Source organism: Miscanthus floridulus, chromosome 8 (genome assembly GCF_019320115.1).
Source record: "Miscanthus floridulus cultivar M001 chromosome 8, ASM1932011v1, whole genome shotgun sequence".
Lineage (NCBI taxonomy): Eukaryota > Viridiplantae > Streptophyta > Magnoliopsida > Poales > Poaceae > Miscanthus > Miscanthus floridulus.
Genome location: NC_089587.1, coordinates 741,628 through 750,776, shown reverse-complemented (window position 1 = coordinate 750,776; position 9,149 = coordinate 741,628). Strand labels below are relative to the sequence as shown.

General features: G+C 52.7%; 1 protein-coding gene across 1 annotated transcript; it reads left to right on the top strand.

Annotated features, from left to right (window-relative positions):
* The first annotated feature begins 5,409 nt into the window (after positions 1-5,409).
* Positions 5,410-8,363, top strand: LOC136470823 (probable metal-nicotianamine transporter YSL8). The gene is made up of 4 exons (XM_066468558.1): positions 5,410-5,508; positions 5,605-6,236; positions 6,328-7,100; positions 7,221-8,363. Exons 2-4 carry the CDS (start codon positions 5,900-5,902, stop codon positions 8,163-8,165), a joined length of 2,055 nt encoding a protein of 684 aa, XP_066324655.1. The 5' UTR covers positions 5,410-5,508; positions 5,605-5,899; the 3' UTR covers positions 8,166-8,363.
* Positions 8,364-9,149: the final 786 nt, after the last annotated feature.

The following is a 9,149-nucleotide window of genomic DNA, read 5'->3' as shown; positions in this document are numbered from 1 at the left end:
GCGAGAACAATGTAGACAGCTGTGATAATTGTGACTCAGGGGATTGTAGTAGCTGTCATGGTATCCGATCCGTGCTGCAAAACCCCATTCCAGTTCCAGGAACGGAAAACGGGCAGAGTTCAGATCGTGCGTCTGAAAATGGCGACGGCTTGCTCGCACCGCACGCACTCGCTCCTCCCGACCTCCCGTCAAAGCCACGGCAAAAGTAAAAGGCGCGAAAACATCACCATCCCAGTTGCCCGAACAAGGCTAGGGCCCGAGCCGTGAGCAGTGCCTTTGCCACACCCATTTCGAGCTCCCATCATTCCGCGCGTCGCGGTCGCGTAGGCCGGGCCTCATCGCGTCCGGGTCTCCGGGCTAGGCCAGGTGCAAGACGAGGCGAAGCCGACACGTCCGCGTACGCGCTCTGCCCGATCGTCTTGCTAGAGCTCTCCCATTTCCCCCTCCCTCCCACGCCAGCTCGAAAAACCCCAAAGCCACCGACCACCGTCACCGGGCGGCGCAAAAGGGTCAGCTCGCCTCGCGCCCAGGCACCCAGCCATGGCGCTCCCCGCGGCAACGATACCATTCGTCATGCTCCTCCTCCTCCTCCTCCTCGTCCCGACGGGCTGCTCCGGTACCGGCGGCTCCGACCAGGGAGGAGGAGGCGGCGGCTTTGCTCCGCTGATCGGCTGCGCCCCGCCGGCGTCCGCCACGGCAACGCCACCGCGTTCCGCGCCAGCCTCGCCCCGCTGCTCACCGCGCTCCCCTCCGCCGCGCTGCGCTCCCAGCCGGACCCCGGGCGCGACCGCGCTCACGCCCTCGGCCTCTGCTTCGGGTTCGGCTTCGGCGGCGTCGCCGACGCGTCGGACTGCCATGCGTGCCTCCGGGCCGCCGTCGCGGCAGCCAGCGAGGGCTGCGCCAACGACACCCGCCGCGCGGGCGTATGGAGCCACGGCTGCCTCCTGGCGTACTACGCCGGCGACGTCGCTTCCTCGTACACCGACGGCTTGGAGCAGACGCTCGCCGACCTGACCATGGCCCTTGCTCAGCCCAAGGGTCCATCGCTCTGTGAGTCATCTCTACTGCTACCTCGTTCGGTACATAATGTCACGAGCGTACTGCGATTTCGACACTAGAACTCCTGCTCTGATTGATTTTATAAGGTAGCTGACATCTTCAACTGAAAACTGAAATGCCCGCACCGCAGGGAGGAAGGCACAATCCATCATGTCGTTCGTTCTGGCAGCCATTGGAGCGGTCACAGTCGTGGTCCTCGCGTGCTTTCTCGTGGGCTGCTACCTGCTGACAGAGACCCTCTTCGGGAACATGGCGGAAGCAGGTACCTCCTCCGTCTCTGCGCAATTTCTTTCTTGCACGCGTTGATCGGAAGCAGCAAACGTTGCCGCCCAGGCAGTGGCACATGAGAAACAAAAGTTCCAGGGACATTCAAGTCCTTTGCCACCCATATTTCACACCATTAGTGACAGAATAGCGTGAGAGAGAAAAGTTTTTCGAGCTTGGACACTGACGATAGATCGAACTTTTTAGGAACATAGACGATTAGACCATCTTTTTTAATGGCATACAAATAAAAGATTCCTCTTTATTTGCTAAGCATGGAACACAAGCAACAAAATTCTACTCCCTTCGTATTGGTAATTCAATTCGTGCTTGCTTCTATGTATAATAACTGAAAAACAGGAAAAAGATAATTGTATCCAAGTTGCTGAAAAACGACGACGTTTTTTTTTTTTGAGAACATGAAAAATGACGACGTGGAATGGTCTTGGACCAGTGGAGGAATCGTCGATTAGTCACGTCCATAAAGTGGGCTGTCTAGGCTTGCCGCTTAATTGCCCTTGGCCCTTGTGGCTTGCGTAGCTATTGGAAGGCTGGCTGCTGGGCGGTTGCCTTGCCATCGAGGCTACCGAGGTCTAAAAAGTTGCAGGGTACGAGGGTCATCGGGGTCAGCTGACCCCGACGGCATAGCATAGGCCACGTTTACTTCCAAAATTTTTTGATTTTTTTCTCATCACATCAAATCTTTAGACGTATATATAGAGTATTAAATATAGACGAAAAAAAACTAATTGCACAGTTAGGTGAGAAATCGCGAGACGAAACTTTCGAACCTAATTAGTCCATGATTAGACACTAATTACCAAATACAAACGAAAGTGCTACAGTTGCAAAACCCAAAAAATTTCGTGAACTAAACGTGGCCATAGGGCCTGTTTAGTTCCTAAAAAGTTTTCCAAAAAGTGCTACAGTAGCCATCACATCGAATCTTGCGATACGTGCATGGAGCATTAAATGTAGACAAAAAAAAAACTAATTGCACAGTTTGGTTGGAAATCGCGAGACGAACGTTTTGAGCCTAATTAGTCCATGATTGAACACTAATTGTCAAATAAAAACGAAAGTGCTACAGTAGCCAAATTCTCAAATTTCACGAACTAAACACAGCCTTCCCCTGCAAGGCTTTAGGTTTCAGCTTCGAAGCTTTTGACCATAGCTTTGGGACCTTCTAAAAATAAAAAAACTCTCCGAGGCAAAAGCTCAAAAGTTCACTTTGAGGAGCTTTTGGGTTTTGGCTTCTGAGAGTTTTTTTTCTTCACTTTTGGAAGGTCCCAAAGCTGAGGTCTAAAAGCTTCCAGGAAGACCAAATAAACATGCCCTTACACTACAACATACAACATGCTCTATATATGGAGTCAAAAAAAAGTTAAACTAGCAGAGGTCGGTGGGATAAGTCTTGAGCAAAATATGCGTCTTTTGGGCATAATATCTATGTACTTATCTTCTTTTAAATGGAATATCTGGGGTAGCACGAGTTGGCAGATGTTGGTGGGGGATGAATTGGAGTTGATCAAGGACGAAGAAGTCAAGTGAACGCTAATGATGAGAAAAAAGGAGGACGAGGTAACATGGCATATGAAATTATTTTCATAAACACGTGTTTGTCACACGTGCACTTGTAGCACTTGTACTAGTGTTACAAACAAATCACGTTTGATTTTTTTTTTTACAAAACAAACATATTAGAGGAAAGAAACTTTAGATGTTATCCACATGTTAAATAGTTAAGTCGTTTGATCACACATGTATATTAGATCCAATAAATCATTTTTTCCTATGCCTTCTATTACCTTCTGGGAAGTAATGTGCTAATCGACGTCATAGTTGTTTAGCAAAGCCCTATTACAACCATACTAGCTAAGATCAGTCCATCACAACATATGGTTATCAATGAACACCTAATTACATGAACACCTACTTAGACGGGATCTTAATTAACCCAATTACATGAACACCTAATCACTGATTAGCAATTAATCGGCAGCATCAGAATGGCGCCTACCGCGCAACCAGCTCCCGCACCGCAGCGGCAGCTTCGTCCGCCTCTCACACCACCAACGATAAAGCTCCGACGAAGAAACTACCACCCAAGTGGCTCATGGCTCTCATACCTGCCCTGGCAGCGTCGCTTGGTGTTGGTGGCCTCGTCACCTTGATAAGTTGTAACAGCGGGCACTAGGCAGCTGCAAGCACGGAGCAGCCGCGCGCGACGTCTCACCGGGAGACCCCATCACACGATCGACGGCGCTTCGTGTAAACTTTAGCTACTAAATGGTTTAGTCACTTTTAGTAACTCCAGAGTTAATAGAGAGGATTAAAGCTCTTTTAATTACATTTAGTCATAGTGTTTGACAAAAAAGTTACTAAAGTAACTAAAAGCTACTAAATTTAAATTTAGTAGCTACTAGGCGAACTAAACAGGCCCTAATTAAAGACAGCATAGGCAGCACTCGTTGTTGCTGCAGAACTGGTTGTTGTTGCGGCATTCGCATATTGCCTTGCATATCTTGTAGGTGACGAAACCACCAAGCATGGTTGCCAGGGCAGATAGGAGAGCGATGAGCCACTTGGGTGTCGTCGTCGGAGCATTGTTGGTGTCATCAGGAAGAAGAAGCCACTCCGGTGTCGGAGGTCCGGTGGTAGGCGACGTGCTGCTGCTGCTGCTGTCTTGGTCGTTGGTGGAGATGGAGGGGGTCACCGAGGAGCCCAGAGGAGGAAACGATGAGGAGCTGTCGTTCATGGCCGCCGCCGTCGTCGTTGGTGCTACGACAAATCAATATATATAATCAAATAAAGCACAACAAGTTCAGTAAGTATAACACGTACGCAAAAACGGATCGGATCGATATTCATGCATGCATGCATAGAGTAGAGGATAGCCGGCCAACCTGCAGCAACAGTGGACACGAGAGATGACGGCGCGAGGTAGCAGCAGCAGATCAGCAAGAGGAAGACCGTTATCATCTTGATGGAATCAGCCAGCTGTAACAGAGTTGAATCCCTTATCGTCTCAACTTATGCCTGCTTGCCCCTTGTTATATAGGCGCTGGAGGATGACATGTACGGCAGCTTCGTCCTCCACCGCCTCTCACCAGCGTCGTCGATCAGATCATTCTTCGATCTAAGTAAGGAATCGAATCAAGAACCTCACACCTTTGAATCACCTTATAATTTTTTTTGGATAAAGGGAAGTTTATTTCATTAAGGTCCAGTTTAGTTGCAAAAAAAATTTGCAAAATTTTTCAAGATTCTCCGTCACATCGAATCTTTGGACGCATGCATAAAGCATTAAATATAAATAAAAAATAAAACTAATTATACAGTTTAGACGAAGTCCACGAGACGAATCTTTTAAGTCTAATTAGACTATGATTGGACACTAATTGCCAAATAACAACGAAAACTGCTACCGTGCCATTTTGCCAAAATTTTTGGCATCTAAACAAGCCCTAAGCAAATGAAAAATATCTCGGTCTGAACTGAACGTGGTGAGATGCGTGTACATACATACAGTTACATGCATCTATATGGAGCGCGTTGAGCTCTGGCAGACGGCCGGTGGCGTCGCCAGGAATCTGGTTCTTGTGTCTGATATAGATGACAACAACATATATATCTATATTCGTTCCTTGACCAGCAAGCAGAGGAGCCGGCCTGATCCATCCTGCAGCGGCACCAAACCATCGTACGCCTGCGTTGAAGCCCTGTGGACGCACAACACTGCTGGGCGACCGCCGCCGCCGGCAGTGTCAACGTCGTGACGGACGTACGGAGCGGCGGCGGCAGGCACGTAATTAATGACGTAAACCTGCGAACGCAGGAGACACGGGTCAAAACGGATGGTGGTGAGGTGAGACCCGCGTGCTGACGTGGAAGTCCACGCTAGCACCCCCACCCCACTGGCAGTGCCAAAATTAGTAAAACGTCACCACCAACCTATATATATGCAGTGCACGAGATTGCATGACGACCACCCGTTTACTCGCGCCCACGGAAGAAAATACTGACCACAGGAAACTCTTGATCAAAAAAATAAATAAAAGAAAAACAATCCAGATGGAGTAAGAAGAGGGAGCTGCAGAGCCTGGAGTATCGCTACTGTTCCCGATAATTAGCCTGTAAAAATAAGATTATTTTCACCCTTTTCTTTCATATAAATAGAAACAGGTAAGATTTTCACTTTATTTATTTTGCTGATTAAGTGATCATTTTTCATCAATTACCATCCCAACAATTGTTTATGTACTCCTACTTTGTTACCAGCTAGGGAATGAAAAAGGAGAGCACATTTCTTTATGGCCACTAGTTGAAATCACCACCTATCTAGCTAGCGCTCCTTTAATTTGCATGCATTCTCTTCCACTCGATCGTCCCGTCCGTCCGGCCGGTGGTGTACGGGTGTCATCGTCCAAGGCACCGGCCAGCTAGCTGGGGAATCGATCGATCCATCGATCCGTTGCATTGCCCGCCACCGGCCGCCACCATTGTCGACGTCGTAGCAGCGGCTAGCAGGAGCTAGCGCTACGACTATACGAAGGAGACCGATCGGTAATTAATAATGGAGGGGTCGGAGGCGGCGGCGCGTGAGGCGCTGTCGACGGAGAAGGCGTTCGAGGGGGAGCGACTGCCGGCGTGGTCGGAGCAGATCACGGTGCGTTCCGTGGTGGTGAGCTCGGCGCTGGGCCTGTTCCTGAGCTTCATCGTGATGAAACTCAACCTCACCTCCGGGATCGTGCCGTCGCTCAACATGTCGGCGGGGCTCCTCGCCTTCTTCCTCATGAAGACGTGGACGTCCGCGCTGGAGCGCTGCGGCGTGTTCCCGAAACCCTTCACCCGGCAGGAGAACACGGTGGTGCAGACCTGCGTCATCTCCTGCTCCAGCATCGCCTTCTCCGGTGGGTGAGGTTTTGGTTGCATTGGTTTCAGTTTCAATTGCATCAATTTTCAAATCGATCCATCCTTCCATCCAATCTTCTTTCCAATTAGGTGGGTTCGGCACCTACATCCTCGGCATGAGCAAGAAGATCGCCGAGGGGTTCGACGAGGCCAAGACGAGCATCAACGTCGAGGAGCCTTCCCTCGGTCGGATCATCGCCTTCCTCTTCCTCGTCAGCTTCGTCGGCCTCTTCTCCATCGTCCCGCTCCGCAAGATCATGATCATCAGCTACAAGCTGACGTACCCGAGCGGGTCGGCGACCGCGCACCTCATCAACAGCTTCCACACGCCGCAGGGCGCCATCCAGGCGAAGCAGCAGGTGTCCATCCTCTTCAAGTCCTTCGCGGGGAGCTTCCTCTGGTCGCTGTTCCAGTGGTTCTACTCGGCGGGGCCCGGGTGCGGGTTCAGCTCCTTCCCGACCTTCGGCATGGAGGCCTACCGCCGCCGCTTCTTCTTCGATTTCTCGGCGACCTACGTCGGCGTCGGCATGATCTGCCCTTACATCATCAACTTCTCGCTGCTGCTCGGATCCGTCGTGTCGTGGGGCCTCATGTGGCCGTACATTGAGAGCAAGCGCGGGCTCTGGTACGACGCCGAGCTGCCGAGGAGTAGCCTCCATGGGCTGAATGGGTACCAGATCTTCATCTCCATCGCCATGATCATCGGCGATGGGCTGTTCAATTTCCTCGCTATCCTCGTCCGCACCTCCTACGACATGTACCTCAAGCGCACCAGGCCTGCAGAGGCCGCCGCCAAGCCATTCGCCGGCGTCGACGTCACCGAGCGCCAGGCGCTCAGCTTCGACGACCGCCGCCGCACGCAGGTCAGTCGGTCATGGGCACTCATCAGGCGGCGCGCGCAGGCGCGGCATTGGCAAATGACAATGCATGCTCGACGATATGCGCAGTGCCTGACTGGTTGACCTGCTCGTTCGATATGGCAGGTGTTCCTCAAGGACCAGATCCCGACGTCCATCGCCGCGGGGGCGTACGTGCTTCTGGCAGCGATCTCGGTGGTGGCGATCCCACACATCTTCCGGCAGCTGCAGCCGAAGCACGTGGTGTGGGCGTACGTGGTGGCGCCGGTCTTCGCCTTCTGCAACGCCTACGGGACGGGGCTCACGGACTGGTCCCTCTCCAGCAGCTACGGCAAGCTAGCCATCTTCATCTTCGGCGCCAGCGTGGGCGCGGAAGACGGCGGCGTGGTGGCGGGGCTCGCGGCGTGCGGGCTGATGATGGGCATCGTCTCCACCGCCTCCGACCTCATCCAGGACTTCAAGACGGGGTACCTGACGCTGACCTCGCCGCGGTCCATGTTCGTGAGCCAGGTCATGGGCACCGGGCTCGGCTGCGTCATCAGCCCCGTCGTGTTCTGGATCTTCTATAAGGCGTACGACGTCGGGCTGGAAGAAGGGTACCCGGCGCCGTACGCCAAGATCTACCGGGGCATCGCGCTGCTGGGCGTGAACGGGTGGAACCAGCTGCCCAAGTACTGCCTCCGCTTCTGCCTCGCCTTCTTCCTCCTCGCCGTCGCCATCTGCGCGCTCAAGGAGGTGGCCAAGGCGCGGCGGTGGTGGGTGCAGGACTACATCCCGAGCGCGCTGGGCATGGCGGTGCCCTTCTTCCTCGGGTCGTTCTTCACCATCGACATGTGCGTGGGGAGCATCGTGCTGTACCTGTGGAGCAAGTCGGACCGGGTGAGGGCGCACATGTTCGCGCCCGCCGTCGCGTCGGGGCTCATCTGCGGCGACGGGATCTGGTCGCTGCCGTCGTCCATCCTGTCGCTGCTCAACATCAACCCGCCCATGTGCCTCAGGGTCTTCTCCGCCGACACAAACTACCAGGTCGAGGAGTTCCTTTGGACGCTGAAAAACCCAGCCGCCACATAGCCTTCATTCCTCCTGTTTCTTCTTCCTTTGCTTGCATGCTTTCACTGTTGCTCATTTCTCATAGATTTTCTTGTTCATCACTTAGCCTTTAATGCATTTCTTGCACCTGCTGTACGTAGGGTCGTTTCAGACAGCATGTAATGTACGTACGTTCTGCTTCATTTTTTCTCTTGTTCGTCGACTTAATTGTAGAAGGTGGTGAATACCATGCTTTCGAGCCCCAGGTGGTGCTCTCCCTGGAAGTGAGGGACGTCACCAGCCAGACTAGAATCTGGTCTCCTATTTCTGTTCTATTTAAGCTTCCAAAATAAAGACTGAGGGTACCCAGCCTCTGCCCTCTATAATATAATACCATGCTTACAGACTCAATTCTAGAGCTGTTCGCCGGGGCATGCTCATCAGCGAGGCCGATCGTCGAGCGGTGCTAACGCCGCTGCCTGGGAACGCGATCAAACACCGTGCTCCGTATGCGCCGACGACCTCGTCGTCTTCCTTGCGCCCACACCGCAGGACTTCAGCTGCATCAGACTGATCCTGGAGCTGTTCGCCGGGGCATCGGGCCTATCCACCAACCTGGACAAATGCACAATCACCCCGATCCGCTGTTCTTCAGAAGAGATCCAGGCCGTTCAGGATGTATTCCCTTGCAGACTCCAGGACTTCCCAACCAAATACCTGGGGGCGCCACGCCGACGAACAGGTGCTTGTCGACGCGGTCGCCGCACGTATCCCGACATGGAAGGCCGGCCTTCTGACGAGCGCGGGTAGAGCCACGTGTTAGTACGCTTTAGATCATCTAGGTGCGGATCCAGTGGGTGAGTTCTTTTCTATTTGGGACAATTAGTGACTTAGAGATTCAGAGGGGAGTAGGAGACAGAGAGAGAGTAGGAGCATCTGACCGTCTTAGGAGCTCCCTGCCTTCGCTGGTTCGTCGATGAAGATCTGCACACGGCAGCGACGGTCGGAGTAGCGGTGAAGACCGTG

Coding starts and splice junctions, on each gene's coding strand:
- LOC136470823 (XM_066468558.1), top strand. CDS start 5,900: ATGGAGGGGTCGGAGGCGGCGGCGCGTGAGGCGCTGTCGACGGAGAAG. Junction 6,237..6,327: donor CTCCAGCATCGCCTTCTCCG/GTGGGTGAGGTT, acceptor CTTTCCAATTAG/GTGGGTTCGGCACCTACATC. Junction 7,101..7,220: donor ACGACCGCCGCCGCACGCAG/GTCAGTCGGTCA, acceptor TCGATATGGCAG/GTGTTCCTCAAGGACCAGAT.